This window comes from Amblyraja radiata, chromosome 3 (assembly GCF_010909765.2).
Source record: "Amblyraja radiata isolate CabotCenter1 chromosome 3, sAmbRad1.1.pri, whole genome shotgun sequence".
NCBI lineage: Eukaryota > Metazoa > Chordata > Chondrichthyes > Rajiformes > Rajidae > Amblyraja > Amblyraja radiata.
The window spans coordinates 74,545,678-74,569,381 of NC_045958.1; the positions used below are offsets into that span (position 1 = coordinate 74,545,678).

At 43.3% G+C, this 23,704-nt stretch overlaps 1 protein-coding gene across 1 annotated transcript in view; it reads left to right on the plus strand.

Moving 5' to 3' along the window:
* The window catches only part of pgm5 (phosphoglucomutase 5), a 145,887-nt gene that overhangs the window by 118,851 nt on the left and 3,332 nt on the right, over positions 1-23,704 (plus strand). The window contains exons 9-10 of the mRNA XM_033018084.1: positions 7,647-7,830; positions 15,379-15,513. Coding sequence (XP_032873975.1) covers positions 7,647-7,830; positions 15,379-15,513 — 319 coding nt within the window. The remainder of the gene's footprint in view (positions 1-7,646; positions 7,831-15,378; positions 15,514-23,704) is intronic.

Here is a 23,704-nt window from a genome sequence, read left to right on the forward strand (position 1 = left end):
TCCAATATATTTACCAAAAACAAAAAAGATGGTGGTTATCGCATCATCATAGATCTGACAAAATTGAATACATTTGTACAATATATTCACTTCAAAATGGAAACCTTTGTTACTGCTAAACAATTAATTTCCAAAGGTTACTTCATGGCCAGCATCGATTTAAAAGATGCTTACTATTCAGTGCCTATACAAGGTGACCACAGATGTTACTTAAAATTCAACTGGATGGGACAACATTGGCAGTATAAAGCACTGCCAAAATGGATTATCATCAGCCCCCAGGCTGTTCACAAAAATTTTGAAACCAGCCCTAGCGTTTCTACGGAAACCTAAACACATGGTCATGGCATATTTAGATGACATACTCATTGTGGGCAAAACTTTGGAATTGGCCAAACAAACTGTAACAGCCACAAAACAGTTATTTGAAAAACTGGGATTTATTATCCATCCAGTTAAATGTAAACTAACGCCTTCCACTACTATGGACTATTTGGGGTTCACCATTGACTCAGTTCACATGTCGGTGACTCTGCCTAAGGGAAAGGCTAGAGATTTAATAGAGGCTTGCAATAACCTCATTGACATCAGCAAACCATCCATCAGATTGGTAGCAAAAGTAATTGGCAAAATGGTGGCTGCCTTTCCAGCCACACAATTTGGACCTCTACATTACCAAAACTTACAGAGAGCAAAAATACAAGCACTCACAATTAATGCAGGTCACTTTGACAGACCTATGAAACTACCAATCAAAGCTAAAATGGAACTAAAATGGTGGATAGATCTGGCTTTGTTCCAATCCAATCATTGTCAGTAACCCTTCCATGGTACTACAAACTGATGCCAGTGCACTTGGATGGGGAGCCACCAATACCATCACCAGCTGTGGAGGTAGATGGACTGCTCAGGAGGCATCATTATTACTCACACTGGGCATAAACTACCTGGAAATGTTGGGTGCATTCCATGGCCTAAAGTCATATTGTACTGGGTCATATCACCAGCATGTTAGACTACAGATAGACAATACCACCGTGGTAGCATACATTAACCACATGGGTGGAAACAAACCGACATCATGTGACAATCTGGCTAATACAATTTGGCAATGGTGTATCCAGAGAGATATTTGGATATCAGCCACTTACCTACCAGGAAGACTAAATTTAGTGGCAGACACCAGGTCACGCAAATTTTATGAAAACACCGAATGGATGTTGAATAAAAAAGTATTTGCTGATATTACAGCAAAATATGGAACACCAGATATCGATCTATTCGCATCCAGACTTAACCACCAGTTATCAAATTATGTTTCATGGGAACCAGACCCTGGGGCAGCGGCGACAGATGCATTTTCGCTGCATTGGGGGGTAATTGTTTATTTACGCATTCCCTCCTTTCTGCCTCATCAGTCGGGTATTAAGGAAAATACAACAAGACTCTACGTCTGGTATTTTGGTAGTACCCGATTGGCCTACTCAACCATGCTTCCCAGTGGTATTAAACATGGTATTAGAACCATGTATCACAATCCCACATAGACCAGATTTATTGCTACATCCTGTAACAAGGGATAGCCACCCATGCCATAAACATTTGAACTTATTCATTTGTAGAGTTTAAAAACACCTCTACTACATCTGGGACTGACGGACCGAACAGTGAACATGATCTCAGCGGCCCAAAGACAGTCAACCAAAAAACAGTCTATATCAGGAAGTGGGAGATGTACTGCCATAAAAACAACATCACCTACAGAGACATGAACATCCCGTCTGTTCTGGAATATCTGGCAGGCCTCCACTATGATGAGGGGCTCAGTTACAGTGCCATCAACTGCGCCAGAAGTGCCCTATCGACTTACCTATGGCAGGGGACAGAGCGTTACTCTGTTGGGACTCACCCACTGCTAACAAAACCTATGAGGGGAATTTTTAATACTAATCCCCCAAGAACCAGGTACTCCCAAATATGGGATGTAAGTATTGTCCTGAAGATGCTCAGGAATTGGTCTCCAGCAACAGCTCTGTCCTTACACAGACTGACATTAAAAACAGTCATGCTAATGGCATTGGTCACGGCACAGAGGGTACAGTCACTGTATAAACAAAGACTGGACAACATGACTTCCTCAACAGAAAATATTAAGTTTCATATCTATGAGTTAGTAAAGCAGAACAGACAGGGATCAGCAGGCCTCAATATACAATTTAGGTCATACCCAACAGATGACCGTCTCTGTATAGTAAGACATCTGTTGTTATACATGGAGACAACGAAAATCCTAAGAGGCAATGAGAAGGCACTTTTGGTCAGCCACAAGCAACCACACAAAAGAGTGACGGTCCAGACCATCTCAAGATGGCTGAAACAGGTGCTAACACAGGCTGGGGTGGATACTAATATTTTAAATCTCATTCCACCAGGGCTGCAGCTACATCGGCAGCGATACAGTTGGATGTACCAATGGACCAAATCCTCAAGGCAGCAGGATGGTCTGGGGAAAAAACATTCCAATTATTTTACAACAAACCAGTAATGAAACCTGGAACGTTTGCAGAAACAATTTTAAGTTCTGTAAATTAATTTAAACCCATAAAAAGGGGTTATAATTTTGTGTTAACAAATTTTATGATTTCAATGTCGAATTCATGTCCAAATTATGTTAACACAATTCCTCCTACAGTCATCAAGGCAGACGTGATGCATGGACTCGTTTCCACGGCATGAAATCACAGAGCTTTAAAATCTTCACGTAGTCACTCACGTGACTCCGAAGTATAATAGTAAGATTAAACGAGAACTTACCAGTTTGAAGTTTGATCTGTATTTTATGAAGAGTTACGATGAGGGATTACGTGCCCTCCGCTCCCACCCTTGATCATATACTTAACTGGTATCTCTTCTCTAATCTTACTATGTTTAGTCATTACAGTTATCTGTGATTTCACACCGCTGCTTTGAAGAATGACACGCATGCGTCCTGGCGGGCTTCTTCACGTAATCCCTCATCGTAACTCCTCATAAAATACAGATCAAACTTCAAACTGGTAAGTTCTCGTTTAATCTTACTATTTCAGGCCAACCTTCCCGAACATCAACAGTGGGGCCTCTCTATTTACTCTGCCACAGTTCCTGCAAACTCCTCTTCCGGTGCTTTCCCCTCGTCCTTAGACTCCATAGATCCATAGAATCACACAGCATGGAAACAGGCCCTTCACACCAACTTGTCCATGCAGACCAAGATGCCCCATCTACCTGCATTTGCCCATATTCCTCTAAACCTTTCCTATCCATGTACCTGTCCATATGTCCTTTAAATGTAGTTATAGTAATTATCTCAACTACCTCTTCTGGCAGCTCATTCCATATACTCATCACTCTCTGTGTGAAAAAGTTGTCTCTCAGGTTCCTATTAAATAATTCCCATCTCATCTTAAAGCTATGTCCTCTGCTTGTTGATTCCTCTACCCAGTGTAAAAGATTCTGTGCATGAACATGTCTATTCCTCTCATGGTTTACACTCATCTATAAGATTACCCCTCAGACTCCTGCACTCCAAGGAATAAAGTCCTAGCCCGCCCCACCTCTTCCCTACAGCTCAGGGCCTCAAGTCCTGTCAAAACCTCACAAATCCTCTCAGCACTCTTTCCAGCCTAACAACATCCTATAGCAGGGTGACCAAAACTGAACACAATACTCCAAATGTAGCCTCAGCAACGTCTTTTGCAACTGTAGCATAACATGTGAATGTTTATACTCAATACCCTGAATGATAAAGGCCAATGTACCAAAAAGTCCTCTTTACCACCCCATCTACCTGTGGTGCCAATTTCAGGGAACTATGTACCTATACTCCTAGATCCCTCTGCTGTACAACACTCCCCAGAGCCCTACCATTCACTGGTAAGGTCCTGTCCTGGTTTGACTTCCCAAAATGCCACACCTCCCTCTTATCTGCATTAATCTCCTTCAACCATCCCTCTGCCCACTTGCCCAACTGATCAAGATCCTGTTGTGATTTTTAATAATCACCTTCACTGTCTATGATACCGCCCACTTTAATCTAATCTGCAAAGGTGCTAATCATGCTATGTACAATCTCATCCAAATTGTTGATGTGTATCACAACAGCAAAGGGCCCAACACCAATCTCTGAGGTAAATCACTAGTCACAGGCCTCTAGTCCAGAAAAACAGCCTTCTACATTCATCCTCTGCTTCCTTTCATGAAACCAATTCTCTATCCAATTGGTCAACTTCCCTGAACCCATGCAATCTAACCTTCCAGAGCAGCCTACCATTCAGAACCTTATTCCATTGACTCCATCTTCTGCCATAATCCTGCACTTTCCTGTATCATAATCTTGTAAATTCCATACTTTGATCTACACACACCTCCCTCAGTACCAAATAAGTTGCGCCGGGAGGTCTGCTGGCAGTGACCTCTGGTGATGAGCTCCCAACTACAGCATCAACAGAGCAGTGGCGTGATGATCACGGTGTTGTGAGGCTCACCTTCACCCTGGATGGCAATGACAAGCCCTCAACATGACAGCTGTTATAAATTCCACATTACGGATATCTCAAAGTCAGGCCATTTGTTCAGCAATCATAGACCCAAGATGCCCTAGTTTAAATGTTCCAGAGAAGACACTGAACACACCTAGTTAAAAAATTAGGAACATATTTCTCTAACATGTAATGGGACTTCCCAAAGTGCTTTACAGCCAGTGGTCTGCTTTGTGAGCCCAGACATTGAAATGAAGTGAAATGCAGCAACCAAATTCTGCACAGTAATCTTCTATAGAGGAATGCAGAAATAATTATATTGTCTGGTGGTAATATTAGTTAAGAGATGACTTAGGCCCTAGGACAACTGGAAGAAAGTCTTGCTCTTCTTCATCAGTGGCTGCATGTTCTTCTACTATCAGATCAATGCCTACTATTTGCTGAAGCAAAGCAAGAATTTCATTGTCCTATCAGGGACACATGACAATAAACTCACTTGAACTTGAGATCTTCCTGTTTCCTTTCTCCCTCATGCATTTTCTCATCATCCCCTTAAATCTATCTCTGCTAATCATTTCAACCATTCCCCGTTGGAGCGAGTTCCACATTCCCACCACTCTTGGAGTTAAGAAATTCCTCCAAAATTCTCTATTCAATTTATTAGTGATTTCCTTACACTGATGGGACTCTTGATTTGCTCTTTTCATCATTGACTTATGTCCTTTGCATCAACCCCTTCAAACGCCTCCCTAATATTAAATCCTCTACCACCTCAAGCTCTGTGTTTCTCTTTTCCAGGGAAAGGTGACCCATCCCGCCCAATCTTAACTGAGAAGAATTTTAGAGTTTGAATATAATCCTTACAAGTGTTTGGTATATCTCTAATATTTATTCGTCCTTTTCATAATATAGCCAGAAATGTGTTTGGTCACAGAGTCATAGAGTGATACAGTGTGGAAACAGACCCTTTGGCCCAACTCGCCCACATGGGCCAACATGTCCCAGCTACATTAGTCCCACATGCCTGCGTTTGGTCCATATCCCTCCAAACTTGTCCTAACCATGAACCTGTCTAACTGCTCCTTGAACGTTGGGATAGTCCCAGACTCACCTACCTCCTCTGGCAGCTTATTCCATACATCCACCACCCTTTGTGTGAAAAAGTTACCCCTCAGATTCCTATTAAATCTTTTCCCCTTCACCTTAAATCAATGTCCTCTGGTCCTTGATTCACCTACTCTGGGCAAGAGACTCTGTGCATCTATCCAATCTATTCCTCTCATGATCTTATACACCTCTATAAGATCACACCTCATCCTTCTGCACTCCAAGGAATAAAGTCCCAACTTACTCAACCTCTGCCTATAGTTCAGACCCTCTAGTCCTGGCAACATCCTCATAAATGGTTCTCCAAAATCTTTGCATTTAACTGAATCCCATTGTTTTTCAATTCCATTCTCTAGCAGTGAATCCCAGTGACTCTTTTGTTATTTCTATTTGTTTCTCTGTGCTGCTGTGATACACATTCCTAGACTCCCCTATACCCCATTTAGAGTTTCATTTTCCAACCCGTTATCCAATAATGCCCCTGTCCCACTTAGGAAACCTGAATTGAAACCTCTGGAGAATTTGCGCCCCACCCAAGGTTTCCGTGCGGTTCCCGAGGTTGCAGGTGGTTGCCGGAGGTTGCAGGTAGTGGAAGCAGGTAGGGAGACTGACAAAAACCTCCGGGAACCTCCAGGAACCGCACAGAAACCTTGGGTGGGGCACAAAGTCTCCAGAGGTTTCCGTTCAGGTTTCCTAAGTGGGACAGGGGCATTACTCTCTCTAATAGAAACTGAGGTTGATCTGCTTGATGAAAGCTAGAGATTTTCAGATGTTTGGTGGGTAAGTCTGTACTGTTCTTCCAAAGAGTCAGATGGAAAATGGGACCTGGGTCCAGGTATGTCTTGAAGACAAGAAATCCTTTTTAATGCAAATGCTGGTCACTGGACCTTGGAGTCAATGTGCTGGGGCTGTATGTTCTTCATGCAAAGGTTACAAGTTAACTGGAAACATAAAAAACATCCAGATGTTGGAATCTTGAGTAGAAAAACTAACTGCTGGAGGCAGGTTAGGCAACATCCATGGGGGGGAAGGACATTGCGAGTCTAGATCCTTCTTTAGATTGATGAAAGGTCCTGATCTGAAACGTTATTTATTCATTTCCCTCCACAGAGAATGCCTGGCTTGCTAAGCTCCTCCAGCAGTTTTCTTTTACTTGACAAGTCGACTGACCTGTTTCATCATCTGAACTAAATGTCCGATATATTTGTCTCCACCTTATCTAACTCTCTCCAACATGCATAACCTGTAGGAGCTCATCACCTTAATCGCAACACCATCCCAATTTGGGACAAGTGGTGGCTCTTCCTTCATTGATGGTGACTCTACATCCTGAAACTCCTAACCCACCAGCAATGTGGGAGCATCTTCACCCAGGCAGATTACAGTGGTTCAAACAGGTGACTCATCACTACCTACTCAGGGACAGTTGGAGGCGGACAGCGAGACAGATGGCCTAGTCTTAAGCCCTTATACATGTAATGATGCAGTAAGAGGCCATCCAGCTTGTTGGCTGCATTACAACTCCTGGAGAAGCAATCTCATTCGTCCCATTTCCCCTCCCCTTATTTCTCTGTATATCTCTGTGGAGTGCTGTGTATTCTGCTGTAGGGATGACACGGTGGCTCAGCGGTAGAGTTGCTGCCTCACAGCGCCAGAGACCCGGACTTGATCATGGCGACGAGAGCTGTCTGTACCGAATTTGTACGCTCTCCCTGTGATTCTGTTGGTTTCCTCTGGGTGCTCTGGTTTCCTCCCACACTCAAATGATGCACAGGTTTGTAGGTTAATTGGCTTTGGTAAAATTTGTAAATTGTCCGTCTTGTGCAGGTTAGTACTAGTATATGGGGATGATCGCTGGTCTGCGCAGTCTCGGAGGGCTGAAGGGCCTGCTTCCACACTGTGTCTCCAAAGTCTAAAGTGTACAATCTGCAACTTATAATAATCCTCTGTGCCTCCAGACCTGTGCCTCGTACAATTGTCACAAGCCTTGTGCCAGTAAAATCTTTCTCTGTTTACGAGCAGGTTTGATTATGAGGAAGTGGATCCGCGGGTGTCCTTCTACTTGATGAGGGACCTTGAAGCTCTAATCACAGAACGATCGTTCGTAAACCAACAATTTGCTGTAGGAAATCACAATTACACAGTGGAGAAAACAGAAAACTTCGAGTACACAGATCCTGTTGATGGCATTGTGACCAGGAACCAGGTCAGAGGTCAATCAATTCTAAATGCACTCGATTCGAGATTAGCCTGCGGTTGAAAATGTTATGAATTTATGTTTCCAGAGAAATGTACGTTACATTTCCACAGCATCTTTCACCACAGAAAATGTACCAAAGCACTATACATTGAAGGACGTACTTTCCTAAAGTGTGGCCACTGTTGTAATTTCTGAAGTGTAGCAAGCAACTCACACCGGTAGACTAAAATATAGTTTCTACCCATGTTCGATAAAAGAACTTAACTCTAACAGAGAACACTGGGGGAAGCACAATATAATTCGGGGTGCAAGATAATGCGCAATATTCTTTAAAAATGTTTTTAATACCTATTTATATTTTCTTTACTGATCTTGTGTTTATGTGAGTCAATGGCTGTTGTGTTTTGTTCTTTTTAAAATCTTTTATCCTGTGTCGACGGAGATGCAATGAAATTTAGTTGCACAATTGTTGTGCAATGACAATAAACGTATTCTATTCTATTCTATTCTACACACACTGCCTTCCCACAAACAGCAGCTCATTCATAAATTTGTCATTTAATTTTTGTCCTGTCATTTGAGTAAAGACATTGGTCAGGACACCAAGGAGATCTCTTATGGGCCTGTCCCACTTAGGCAATTTTTCAGCAGACTGCCGGTTAACTGTCAAGTTGCCGGCAGTCGCCTGAAAACCCGGGAACTGGAACGGCGATTGTCAGAGTGGAACACAAACACACAAATACATCGCAAAGGCGGGGGCCAGGGCAAGCGGGGGAGCGCTCTGAAATTCCCATGGTACAAAGCCAAGGTGATCCTGACCCACCATCTAATTCATTGGAGACCCTTGGACTTTCTTTAATCAGACTTTATTGGACTATATCTTGCAATAAACATTATTCCCTTTGTCCTGTATCTGTACACTGTGGACTGCTTGATTGTAACCATGTATAGTCTTTTCACTGACTGGACAGCATGTAACAGAAAACTCTTCACTGGACCTCTGTACAAGTAACAATAATAAACTAAACTTAACACATCTCCTCTCATGGGTCATCACCTCAGTGAATGTGTCAGCCTTGTGTCATTCACTTTGCTGCCTGATCCCCATTAATTGAATGGAAAGTTACAGCAGAGAAAAAGGCCCTTCAGCCCACCCAGCCCAGCCAACCATCGATCACCCATTCATACTAGTTTTGTGTTATCCCACTTCTGCATCCAGTCCCTACACACTAGGGGACATTTACAGATGTCAATTAACCTACAAACCCCCATGTCTTTGGGAGGTGAGTGGAAACCAAAGCACCCGGCCGGGGGAAGCCCACGAGATCGCAGGAAGAACGTGCAAACTCCACACTCCACTCAACACAGACAACACCTAAGATTGGGATTGAACCTGGGTCTCTGGCAGTGTGAGGCAGCGGCTCTTCCAGCTGTGCCATTGTGCAGACTTTTAATTAATCCTTTTGGTTGATCTCACCCGTGGATACACTTTATTGTATATTCACAGCCCTCTAGTTGGTGAAATCCCTCCTCACCTAAATGGATGGCCCTTTATCCAGACTCTATGAATGGCTGCATTTAACTAAAAGCCTTTCTTTCCTTTTATATATTCCCTGGTAGTCTATACTGAGAACATTTTAGCAGTCTTATTACCATGGGCTCCTTCATGTCTCATTTAAACTTTTGTGGTCACAAATGACTATGTCGGTTTGTATGTTAATCAAGATCATGGTGTAACATTGCTTAAGGAGCCACAAAAGAAAGTTAAACATTGTAAACTGCTTTTCGGTTTTGATGGTAATTGCACTGTCAGGCTCATATTTATTATATTATAAAACAGATTGAAATAAAATTGCACAGGAAAAGACTCAGGAAATGAGTTAATTGCAGCTTCCCTGATTGGGGCTCATGGATTTTGTTCCGATTACCCTACTTTGTAATCTATATTTTGTGTTTTGTTGCCAAGTATTTACATTTAATTTCATAAATGTTATGTAAAGGATGATGGTCGGAATGATGTATATATTTTTTAGAGAAAGTTTTGCATCTCAGGACCCCGGGAAGCCTCAAAGTAAACTGTAGTTGGGGAAGTAGCATTTCAAATGTGGTCATTATACACAGAGAGATCCCACAAATGGTACCTGGATATGGATGGCTCATTTGTTTCCATTGATACAGTTTGAAAGATGAATCTCTGGCCGAACGCTGCATTCCCTCCATATTATGCCATGGGATCTTTGATGATTGTTGGAAAGAACAGCCAAACTAGGTTTTGTGCTCAAGCCACTGGAGTCAAACTGACACTCTCAGCCTCTTGCCTCAGAAGTGAAGGGGCTCTCTGCTCAGCCACACTTGGCAATGTCACAGTCAGAAATCCAGAACAGTGTCAGGGATGAGGGATGCCACAGATAGATAGGAGGAGCTCACATATGATTAAGGAGCATACACAATGCAGCAACCGACCACATGGCCCAAATAGTCCATGACAGTCACACCATTTCTCACCCAAATGCATCTCCTTTTTCCTTGTTGTGTTTGTCCAACTTCCCCATAAGTGCTTCTCTGCTATTTACCCCAACTACTGGATGCCTGCATTAGGAGGTATTATCTACAGGGAGAGGTTGGACAGACTTAAATCGTTTTCTCTGGAATGGCAGAAGTTGCACAGAGGCATTTATAGGGTAAACAGTCAGAACCTTTTTCCCATGGATGGAATACTAGCTTTAAGATGAGAGGGGCAAAGCTTAAAGGAGATGTTTAGGTCAAGATTTTTTATACAGTGCCCAGAACGCACTGCCAGGATTGGTAGTTGAGGCAGATACGATAGTGGCATTGAAGAAACTTACAGATTTACAAGGATGTGCAAGGAATGCTGGGATATGGCTCACGTGCAGACAGATAAGACCGAAGATCATAGAGTTCCACTCTAGTATCTTTGGATAAGAGTTGGTCTTGGCATCATGTTTGGCACAGACATTGTGGGATGAAGGGCCTGTCCTTGTGCTGTATTGCTCTATGTTCTATATTCTACGTACTCCCTGTGGGAATGAGTTCCACATTCTCACAAACCTCGGGGTGCAAAATGTTTGTCTGAATTCCTTGCTGCACTCTCCTCCAGCGTGCAGAGAAGATCACAGAGACTTTGAAGACAAGTTCACCTTTGAAAGGATATATAGAGTAAATAGAAAGAAACGCCTTCCAATGGCTGGTGGATAGATGGGGGATGTAAAGAAATGCATGTGTTTTAAAGGAAGTAAACCCTTTAAGAGTAAGGTTCCTCAGTCACCACAGGGAATAAATCCAAGAAGTCACATGATAGAAATCTAACCGTGCCAAGAGGAAATACTGTTTTGAAAAAGAGCATCCCAGTTATGAATATTACTTGATTTTGTTTTTAATTCTCACCAGTATTTACATGCTTGGAATTTCTCAGTGTTATTTTGATTACACTTCAAGGAACAAATTGAAAGCATTCCAGCTGAAAAGTTTGCACCAAATTTGAAGTGTTTCTACAAACAGTGAAATGGTCAAGAATCATTGGTTTTCCATCAGTGAAAAACTTATTCTGGCTTTCACTAATACAGCTCTCAGGCATTCTCTTCTGTTCTAGGTAATTTTGTGAGGCAGCTCTGGCTCATAGGGTCACAAGGTCAACTCTAAGTCTGATGGGTGTGGGTTCAAGTCCTGCTCTGTAGACATGAGCACAAGAATGCAATCTAATGCCCCTGTCCCACTTAGGAAACCTGAACGGAAACCTGTGGAGACTTTGCGCCCCACCCAAGGTTTCCGTGAGGTTCCCGGTGGTTGCAGGTGGTTGCCGGAGGTTGCAAGTAGTGGAAGCAGGTACGGAGACTGCCAAAAACCTCTGGGAACCTCCGGGAAACCTTGGGTGGGGCGCAAAGTCTCCAGAGGTTTCCGTTCAGGTTTCCTAAGTGGGACAGGGGCTTAACGTTCTAGTGCTGAGGGAATGCTGCACAGTTGCAGCTGCTACCTCTCTGATGGGGATATAAGTATCAGGGGCAGGACATTCCCTGTGATGGAACACCCCAGTAATGAGGAGAGTCTGGAGAAGCTAGGTCTACTTTCCCTGGACCAGAGGTTGTTCAGAGCGGATGTGGTAGAGGTGTGTGCAATGATGAGGATTATAGTTAGGGTATACTTCTCATGTTCTCTTCTCACAGGAAAATAAAGCTAGAGGACTTCAGGGTAGAGGGTAAGAGATTTAGAGGGGATCAGAGGGAAAAAAATTTCACCTGAGACAGTGGTGAAAGTTGAATCGCTGACATCAATTAAGAAGTATATTATGGCGGCACAGTGGTGCCGCAGTAGCGTTGCTGCCTCAGTGCCAGATTTGCGGGTTTGACCGTGACTAACGTCTGTCTATATGGAGTTTGCACATTCTCCTTGTGACAGCATGGGTTTTCTCCAGGTGCTCCGGTTTACTCCCACTCTTCAAAGAAATTAAGGTTTGTAGGTCAATCGGCTCTGGTAAAAGTGTAAATTGTCCCCAGTGTGTAGGATAGTGCTAGTGTACGAGGGTGATCACGGGTCGGCATGGACTTGGTGGGCTGAAAGGCCTGTTTCAGCTCTGTATCTCTACAGTCTAAAGTCTAAAGTCCTGATGAACACTTGCAGGCCAAGCGCAGAGAGATGGGATAATATGGATGGGAGCCCACTGGATGACCTACTTCCATGCTGTATTAATCCCAGACTGGGCGAGTGTGAAGCGGTTAGTTGATGGTCTGATAAACTGTACAACTCCTCCCCCTTCTGCTGTGGGGTAGACTGAGACTGACTCCCCTCCCCCCTCCCCAATCTTTGCAGATCCCCAATCCTTTCCCCTCGTCACTTTAATTCCATGTATTTTGTGTGTTTATAACTGTTAGCAGATTAATTGCTCAAGATTCCAGCATCTGCAGTCACTTGCTTCTCTATTCTAAAGGTTCTGGACTCAAAATGTCGCCCATTCCTTCTCTCCAGACATGCTGCCTCATCTGCTGAGTTACTCCAGCATTTTGTGTCTCCCTTTAGAATAGAGAAGCAAGTGACTGCAGATGCTGGAATCTTGAGCATTAAACACTGAGGAGGAACTCAGTGGGTCAGGCAATATCCAAGGAAGGAAATGGAGTGATGATGTTTCAGGACCCTTCTTTAGACCGATTCAATGGATGGGAGATAACTGGTAGAAAGAGGTGAGAAGAAGGGGTGGGGAAAGAGCTAGTGATAGACGGATCCTGAAGGAGACATTAATTGAGGTGGCCGCATGTTGGTGCAGTGGTGGAGTTGCTGCCTTACACCGCCAGAGACCCGGATTCGATCCTGACTCAGGTGCAGTCTGTATGGAGTTTGTACGTTGTCCCTGTGACCACATAGGTTTTCTCCGGGTGCTCCTGATCCCACACTCCAAAGATGTACAGGTTTGTAGGATAATTGGCTTCGGTAAAATTGTAAATTGTCACTTGTGGTGTAGGATAGTAGTGCAAGTGCACGCAGTGATCGCTTGTCGATACAGTCGTGCTGTATCTCAAAAATCTAGTCTAAAAGACAGATGGGTCAGGTGGGGAGGAGAAGGATAGTGAAGGGTGCTTTAGGATGCTACGAGGCCAGCTATTGTCCTTATAATAGGGAAGGCTGTCATTACCCCCTCTCACTCCCATTGGAAATTCAAGCAGATGCTCCATTATCTGTGTGGATATCCTGGGCTGCTCATCAAATAATCTCTCCATGACTCATTAGAAAGGTCTCCATCATATGCCAGTGACTAGCACTGGCCATGCCTCTTTCCAAATGTTTATGTTAGCTATTGCATTAATCAAAACATACATGAAAAAGGACATTAAACAACAGACTTAATAAAATATTTTGGAAAAAAAGTGCACAGTCTTTGAAGCAAGTGAAATAAATAATTTGTTTAAGTTCCTTTAATGATGTTTTCTTCAATGTTGTTGATCACTGTAGTCCTGGGTATAACCTGCAACTTGAGGATCAATTCTAAAGAATTGGCGACTCAACAACACCTTACTTAACCTGAACATCTTACCTTGGGCTGGTTTCCCTCCATTCCCTGCATATCAATGTGCCTATCTAGACGTCTCTTAAGCGCCATATCCTATCTGCCTCCTCCTCCATCCCTGGCAACGTGTTCCAGGCACCCCCCACCCCCTGTGTAAGATACTTGCCCTGCATCTCCTTTTAACACTTCCCCTCTCACCTTAAAGCTATGCTCTCTGGTCTTTGATATCCGCACCCTGGGTAACAGCATTTAACTGTCTATGCCTCTGAAAATGTTGCAGACTTCTATCAGGAATCCTCTCAACCTCTGGTGCTCCAAGTCCGTACAACCTCTCCACCTAATCTAGGCGATTGACTTAGCTGAACCACTGGTGGATGGTGATTGCGATTTACATTCTTTGCTGGAGTTGATCGCCTGTACTTTGAGAATGGTATTGTCTCGAACCATTCCCGGCTGCTGTGCCTGGGTCTATTCCCAGCTGTCGCACGGCTCTTCAGGAATTCCGGCAATGCCATAAGTCATTGACTGGGTCACCTCCTCCTTTTGAAACATCAGATCCAGGCACTCAGACAGATTTGGCTCCACAATGTGTCAAGGCGACCACTAGGCCTGTCATGATCAGTAGGACGAAAAATGCTTTGTGGGGACAGAGGTGTTCTATCATTTTCTATCAGATTGTTAGTCACGTCTCAGTGGACACCCCTTTAGTCTTTAGGCATTAGAGATACAGCGTGAAAACAGGCCCTTTGGCCCACCAAGTCCGTGCCGACCAGCGATCACCTCATACACTAACACTGTCCTACACACTAGGGATAATTTACAATTTTACTGAAGACAATTAACCTACAAACGTCTTTGGAATGTGGGTGGAAACTAAAGCATGCGGGGAAAACCCACACGGTCACCGTGAGAACGTGCAAACTCCGTACAGACGGCACCCATAGTCGGGATCGAACCGTGGTCTTTGTCGCTGTAAGGCAACAGCTCTACCGCTGCGCCATTGTGCCGCCCTGATCCACTGACCATTAAAGTTCAAGGACCCCTCCAGGGACTTGGAAACAAAATCCAGTTTGATGCTGCACTCCGGTGCTGAGCTGTTGACACACTGTCAGAAGTAGCATTGTTCAGGTGAGATGTTAAACAAGGCCCTGTCTACTCTCTCCGGTAGATGTAAAAGATCGCAAGCACCCTGTGGAAACAGAAATTAAATCTGGAGTCCATACATAACCCTCAGTGAACATCAGTCCTCAGTGAACATCAGTCAATAAGATATGCATATATCTGAAGAAGGGTCTCGACCCGAAACGTCACCTATTCCTTTGCTCCATAGATGCTGCCTGACCCGCTGAGTTTCTCCAGCATTTTTGTCTACCTTTGCATATATCCTTATCATCTTGCTATTGCAATTTGTGCAGAACTGGGTGACGGCCTCAAAGGAATCTCTCTGTAAAGCTCCAGTGACTCCACTCGCTGACTGTAAAGTGCTTTGAGAGATTGGAAAAGGTGCTACGCAAACACTATTGTTTAATTTTTCTCCGCAGGGACTGAGACTGACATTCACGGACGGCTCCAGAATAATTTTCAGGTTGAGCGGGACGGGGAGTATGGGATCGATAATAAGGTTTTACGTGGAAAGTTATGAGAGGGACCCAAGCAGAAACAACAAAGAACCACAGGTAAGTCAATGAACACCAGTGGGTCCTTGCTCCGGCATCTATCTTATGTCAGTCAATATTAACTAGGATTCCCCACATTCCCCACACCACCTCTGTGGTGTGCAACTCCCTATTCCCATCATCTCTTCTTCTCAGTCATTTAGTCCTGGAGCTCACAACAGCAATATCAGGGCGGCACAGTGGCACAGCTGGTAGAGCTGCTGCCTCACAGCGCCTAAGACCCGGGTTCGGTCTATGTGGAGTTTGCACGTTCTCCCCGTGACCGTTTGGCTGCTCCGGTTTCCTCCCACATCCCAAAGACGTGTGGTTTTGTAGGTTAATTGGCCTCTGTAAATTGCCCCAGGTGTGTAGTGGATGAAAAGTGGGATAACAGAACTAGAGTGATCGGTGGTCGGAGTGCTCGATGGGCCGAAGGGCCTGTTTCCATGCTGTGTCTTTCAATCAAGCCGGCTCGTCAGCCAGTCTCATTGGAGAGTTCCCACAGGCAGCGAGACAGCGAGGTTTGTTTCATAAATCTTGTTAAACATTTTGTACATAATGAAATAATGATCGGAGCAGATATGATTATGTTTAACACTGAATAGTTAAATTGTTAAATGAAGGTGAACTGTCAGCACTTACAAACCAGCAACCTCTGGAGACACAAGGAACTGCAGATGCTGGAATCTTGTGCAAAAAAATTCAAACTGCTGGAGGAACTTTGAGGGCCAGGTAGCATCTGTGGAGGCAAATGGATGAGCAACATTGATCATCACTCTGAAGAAGAGCTCTGACCCGAAATGTAGACTGTCCATTTCTCTCCGCAGATGCTGCTTAACCCAGTTGAGCAGTTTGGTTCTTTTTGTCAGAAATCAGTGAATTGGTGACATTCTTATTGTTCAATGCTCATAAAAAGAGGGATATCCATAGGCCTAGTGTGGACAAATGGGATTTGTGTAGACAGGTGCAGGTAAGCGAGCTGGGCAGAAGGATCCCTGTCTGTGACAGATGATTCTAGGATGTGATGAGTCCATCTGTTTGAGCAGATTAATTGACTGCTATAAATCACAAAGAATTCGCTAAAAGACTCATAGGATAAATAATGGGCATTTGAGCCTTCTTGCACAGCGGGTAGAGCTGCTGCTTCACAGCCCCAGTGACCCAGGTTCAATCCTGACGTCAGAAGCTGTCTGTCGTGGAGTTTGCACATTCTCCCTGTACCAGCGTGAGATTCCTTTGGATGCTGTGGTTTCCTCCCACATGTGCTTTGGTGAGATACTCAGCCAGTGTGAACTGCGCCTAGTGTGGAGGTATCTTGGGGGGAGTTGATGGAAATGCAGACAGAAAAAAATGGGATAAATGTAAATGATTGATTAAAGATTAGTGCAGAGCAGAATGGTTGAAAGGTTTGTTTCCATGCTTCTTGATGACAAAAGTTCAATAATTAAAAATTTTTTTTTTTTTAAAAGTCCTTTGGATTTTAAAACATTGATCACATGGATCTCCAATCCACATAAAACTACTAATTAGCTTTCGAGTCAAGACTTGGTATTCTATTCTTTGCTCCACCTATTGTACCAAAGGCTCGCTTGTACTCATGTCTAGTAAGATTTGGCTGGGTAGCACGCAAGCAAAGCTTTTCACTATATCTTGGTACATGTGACAATAATAAACCAACTACCCAATAAAGTGCTGAGATGGGGGATAGTTTCCTGCAGTCTGCCCTATTTATACCCTTCAAAATTTTATATACCTCAAGCACGGAACCTCTTAAACTCAGATAGACGCGAAAAGCTGGAATAACTCAGCGGGTCAGAGCATCTCTGGAGAAAAGGAATAGGTGACGTTTTGAGATGTCGAGTCTGAAGAAGGGTCTCGACCCGAAACGTCACCTATTCCTTTTCTCCAGAGATGCTCTCTGACCCGCTGAGTTACTCCAGCATTTTGAGTCTATCTGAGCTTTAAACCAGTATCTGCAGTTCCTTCCTACTACCTTCACTCCAGGGAAAATAGACCCAGCCCCTCCAGTCTCTGCTTATAACTGATCTGCTTCATCCCAGACAATGTTGGGATAAATCTCCTTTGCACCCTTCTAGTGCTGTCACATCATTCCCATAGTGTGGTGACCAGAACTCTACACAAAACTCCAGCTGAGGTCCGAACAATGTTTTATAAAGTTGGAGTATAACCTCACTACTCTTGTATTCAATACCCTGAGTAATGAATGCCAGCATTAATTATGCTTTTCAACCAATGATATCTGTTTCAAGGATCTTTATACTTGCACAGCAAGGTCCCTCTGTTCCGCAAAGCTCCCTAGGACTCTACCATTCATGGTGTGTGACCTGGTCTTGATACTCTCAAGGTGATTCCATGAGAGGGGGAACAAGGCTAATGCACTTGCAAGACTCAATGTCAAATCTGGTTCAATAATGCGCTTGCTAAAAGCCTCGGAATACTTTGCTGTATTAAATGGGACAATATAAACCCTGGCCAGCGACTTTATAATTTTAATGAGAATTCATCTCTGAGTGAAAACATAGGTAAAGAGTGCAAGTAGACATGCTTGGTCAATTGTCAGTCCTGGTTTGTAAGAATTATTTTCTTCCAAAAGATTAACAGTGAAGATTAGTGTAAAAACTGTTCCTTAAAATCCACCTCTTTAACTAAGGGTATCATGAAGTTTCCTGGTAATAGTTTCTTGGGCTCGGTGCCTGTTCCCATGTCATTATATATCTGGAAAGCTCCTTTGAAGAGTTTCATTCCTTCACTATAAACATGTGATAAATGGTTTGTGAAATGCAGGCCTGGATTTTGTGGTTGTTTAAAGTCTTTTTAAATGTCTTACACATTATCAAATATTGCTGGGAGCATTAAGGTTAAATCTGAATCATTAAAGGTAGGCCTGGATTTTGTGGTTGCAATCAAGGTGAAGCTGTCAGCACGCTCTCATTATATTCTCAAGTCAACAGTGACTTCTTGAGTCTTCGCTTGTGTATTGGAATGTGGAGATCCAGAGGCCGCTGTCAGTAATTCCCTGCTCCCCAGAGAGTAGCAGGCAGCTTCTTGAGTATAATCGTCTGAAATCAGTGCTGCGATGTAAATGCCTCTGTAAAATGCTCATAAAAAGGAGGAGGCCAATTAGCCGTAACTTCTTTATTCAGCTATAGAAGCAAGCCATTAGGGCTAGAGTTGCTGCCTCACAGCGCCCGAGACCTGGGATTGATCCAGTGCCGTCTGTACCGAGTTTGTACGTTCTTCCAGTGACCGTGTGGGTTTTCTCCACGTGCTTCGGTTTGTAAATTTTCCCTAGAGTCCAATATAGAGCTAGCATATGGGTGATCGCTGATTGGAGCTGGCTCAGTGGGCCGAAGGGCCTGTTTCCATAGTGTATCTCTAAAACTAAAACTACAACTAAAAAGGTAAACGCTGGGCCTTGTAGACAATTGACCAAGCATGTCTACTTGCACTCTTTACCTATGTTTTCACTCAGAGATGAATTCTCATTAAAATTATAAAGTCGCTGGCCAGGGTTTATATTGTCCCATTTAATACAGCAAAGTATTCCGAGGCTTATCGCAAGCGCATTATTGAACCAGATTTGACATTGAGTCTTGTGAGACAGATGACCAAAGGTTTCTTCCAAAAGACTTTAAAGGAAGAGAGGGAGGTGTGGAGAGTTTTCAAGAAATCCATATCCTAAAGCCCGTATAATTGAAGGATGGAACAACAGCAGTGGAGTGATTGATTAAAAAGAACAGGGATGTGAATGCAGCCTGAAGTGATGATGGGTGGAGGAGGTGTGAGCCAGACGGAGATGACACACACAGCTAGAGTTTTAAAAGTAGAAGAGAATGTTTTAAAGTTGAGGTATTGTAAGTGAACCAGTGTAGGGCAGTGAATACTGGAGTCAGAAATGAGTAGGAATCAGCATGGAAGCCCTTTGAGATAAGGTGTCCGGTGCAGCCTTACATCTGTGGAAGCTGTCAGAGGAAACTATACTGTACGTGAAAACAAAGCTGGAAGGTGAATGACTAGGCTGCTCTGTAACTACTACGTTACACTGGACATACCACAAGGTGGTGCAGCTGAGCCAAGCTGTTGAATCTCAGTCCTTACGATGTTACAAATGATTTTCTATGAAGTCAGCAGCAGATTGAACATTGCGAACTAGAATCCCCACTCAAAACCAATAGAATTATTAAACAGAGCCCAAACATTAGATTTGCTGCCACCGTTTCTGCTGGCACGGGGTTCATTTACCCCAATCAGGCTAAACCCCTTCACTGGCCCTGCCCACAATCAGTTTAATGAAATGGGCACAAAATGCTGGAGTAACTCAGCGGGTCAGGCAGCATCTCTGGAGAAAAGGAATAGGTGACTTTTCAAGTCCGAGCTCTTCTTCAAACTGCAGTCTGAAGAAGGGTTGCGACCCAAAGCGTCATCTATTTTTCTCCAGAGATGCTACTTGGCCCATTGAGTTACTCCAGCATTTTGTGCCTATCTTCGGTATGAAGCAGCATCTGCAGTTCCTTCCTGCACATCACTCTGGTGAGATTCCACTGAAGGTGTCAGGTTGGGAAAGCCCTTCAAATCAGGATCATTTTCTTACAAATGCATAAACTTTTATGTCCCGTGTTTGAAAAGTTGTTACATATAAAAAAGTTAAATTGTTTAAAAAAAAATACTAATTAAACCATTAAGTGGTTCAATAAATACTTTTTAAAGGTGCAAATGGATCTACTAGCAGGTGAAAGATTAGCTAAACCAATTTAAAATCTCTTTATGCAAAATAAAATATTTCCAGCTGTGTTAGTGATTGAGGATTTGTTGGTCAGTGGTAAATCACCTACAATGTTGCTCATGCTTGTCAATGAAGAGTGAAGATGGGTTGGATTTATCTTGTTCAACCCCCACCCCTCCCCCCAGCAAGAATCTGGGCAAAGTCAGCCCCAGGGTCATGATGAGGTCCCACACAGTGCCCAAGATACTGCTGATAGTAAGATAGGGTGGGATGGGGTGGGTTTAGAGATACAGTGTGGAAACAGGCCCTTCAGCCCACACTGACCAACAATACACTGTATACTAGTTCTATCCTAACACCAGGGATAATTTACAGAAGTCAATTAACCTACAAACCTGCACTTTTTTGGAATGGGAGAGGAAACCAGGGCACCTGGAGATAATGCACGCGATCACAGGGATAGTGTACAAACTCTATACAGACAGCACCCATAGTCAGGATCAAATCCGGGTCTCTGGCACTGTACCTGTCTACTGCTCTACCGCTGGATCACTGTGCCAACCCTGGGTGACAGCAGAAAAATCGCTCATCTCAAAACAGCTGCAGAGGACTTTGGTAGACGGCAAAGCCATTATCTCCAATGAAGCCAGAATGTTGTCAGTCCATTCCCACCACAGATGCTGCTTGACCTACTGAGCTCCTCCAGCACTTTGTGGGTTTTTTTACTCAGGATTCCTGCATCTGCAGTGTTCCTTGTCTCTCTAGCTTAGCTGGTCGACAAACGTGGTCACAAACAAAAATGTTTCTGATATTAAAGAAAATTCAAAATTTAAGAAGATCTATTAAAAGGCTGTTCAAAAAGTAAAAATTATTAAACATACAACATAATTAAAAGCACACGGAGATGTTTAAGTAAATTCAAACAATTATAAATATTGAAAATACAGAGGTTTTTACTCTTTTTTGCAGCCTTTCACCTATATTGTAATGTATAGGAAACCTATCCTCCTAAACTGGCATTGATTGGCCCTGCATCCACCCCACTATAAGTGCTACATCTGCTGTAACGTTGTGCTCCAACTCTGGAGCAGCTTTGTGAAGAAAATGCCAGCCAAATGAGTACAACTTCACAACGTTTACGTTCTTGCAGAAATCCCTGAATAACGAGGGGTAAAGATTAAGGTTCATGTGCAAAGCTGCTGACATTTCCCAGTGGAATGCCCACCAAACGAACTGCTCCACTTTATCACTCTTAACTTCACTAAGAAATGCTTTTTCATAGAAAGACAAATAAAATACTTTAATGTTGCCTCTTTGTGTTGTTTCACAAAACCAGACCTGTAAAGAAAGCAGTGCCAATGTCAAGTATGTTTCGGGCGCTGTTTCCCAGTGAGGGTACTTTTTGCCACCATTTTCCTTCTGCTCGTGATACAAAGGAAGCAATTGCAGTCATGTTAAAACAAACACAAGTGATGATTGCTAGCTTTATAATGAAACTCCAACTTGCTTTAACAAAACAATTCTGTCAAGGGAATTGATTCTCACATAATCAGTATAACAATAAAGAGCTTGAGAAATCATCTCAGATTATTTAATCACACAAAATTTAATTGACACGAGCAAAATATTCTGAAAAAAAACATCTTGCTTTTCTATTACACCTTTCACAACCACAGGATGGCCCAACCCGCTTTATAGCCAATGCAGTGTGTTTGAAGCCCAGTTGTGGTAGTGTGGGAAACAGTGTGCCATCAAAACCCCATGACTGCTGAACATGGGCAAGAAGAAGGGGGCGACACAGCTGGTAACCCACAATGCCATGGTCCCAGGTTCCCCCCTCAGTGTGTGGTAACTTTGATTTATAATAACAAATGCTTTTATTCAAAACAAACAAATATACAGAGTAGTAATACGATCAAAGGCTGCCTACATTGATAGTTTACAGACAGTTATCAAATTAAAATATCGTCAACTTTATCAACAATACACTCGACCTCCTGCGGCGACCAGCGTCCCTGTGATCCCCTGGATGCTCCAGTTTCCTCCCACATCCACATTGACTTCTGAACCCACAAAGTCATCCTTATACCTAAGGGACTCACGAAGGAGGCAGCTACCATCAAGAACCAAACCCACCCCCCGAAACCCATCCAGGCCACGACGCTTCTCACTGCTACCATCAGGCAGTAGGTACAAAAGCCTGAAGTCCCACATCACCAGGCTTTGGAACAGCTACATCCCAAAAGCTAACAGGTTCTTGCACTGACTGACACAACCAAAAAGCCACCTAGACAGCTGAACACTGCAGACCCATCTCTTGCATCACTGAAAAATTAATTTTCTTTTCTAATTACGTTTTTGCACTAAAGTCTTGTTCTATTGCACAGCCCTTTTCCTTTTAGAATCAATGTGTAATTTGGGCATCATTTGTTTTTGGGTAGCTCTGGTATAAACATTGAATTATCCAATTTTAAGTAGAAGTTCCTACCCACTCTCTCTTAGTTTTATGTTCAACCCTCCCTCCCCGCCCTTCTTTCTCCCACTATTCTGCCCCTTCCCACCAATCTTTATCTCCTTTCACTTATTTTCCTCTGACTGGCTTTACATGTCACCTGTCTCCTTTCATTATCTGACACCCTTTTGCCTCCTTTTCACCTCCAATCTTTGTTACTTACACCACCCAACCACCAAACAAGCCCCCCCCCTCGCCAATGAAGCATCACTTGTCCATTCCCTCCACACATGTTGTCTGACCCGCTGAGTTCCTCCAGCACTTTATGTTTTGCTAAAGATTCCAGCTGATTAAGTTCCTTATGTCTCCATTTGTTTTTTGTGTGCGCTGTGAGTCTATTTGCCTGTGATGCTGCTACAGGCAAGATTTTTTGTTGTACCTGTGCTTTGCCTTCCTTGTGTCTATGACAATAAACTTGAAATTGAACAATCTAAGATGGGGGAAGAGGAACCGGGAAACACTGTCGCCATTGTGTGCACAGCAAAATCTCACAAACTTTGGTGTGATAGTGGTCAAGTGATCACTGACTTTGGTGCCTTCCCTCACAGTGGGGAACGTTTGATTCTGCTGTGTGGGGATGTTTTATGTTTAAATCTATCGTGTGGTGTGTTCTTTATTTTAGTGTATGGCTGTATGGTGATCACATTTCACTGTGCCATCTGGCGCATGTGACAAATAAATATATCTTGTATCTTGTGTCAGTTGTGGATAATAAATCATTATTATCCACAACTGGGTCCTAATCATGCCCGAGTCAGAAGGTTGTGGTTTCACATCTTAAATCAGCAAGTTGACCAGGTACATCAAACCTGGCATAACTAAGGAAGTTCTGCACTGTAACAGATTCTCTATTCTACAAGCGTCATCAAACCTAGGTCACCTCTGTTTTTTTAGGTGAAGGTGAAAGATTCCAGGGAACTATTTTGAAGAAGAACAGAGAAATAATCTCTTCAATA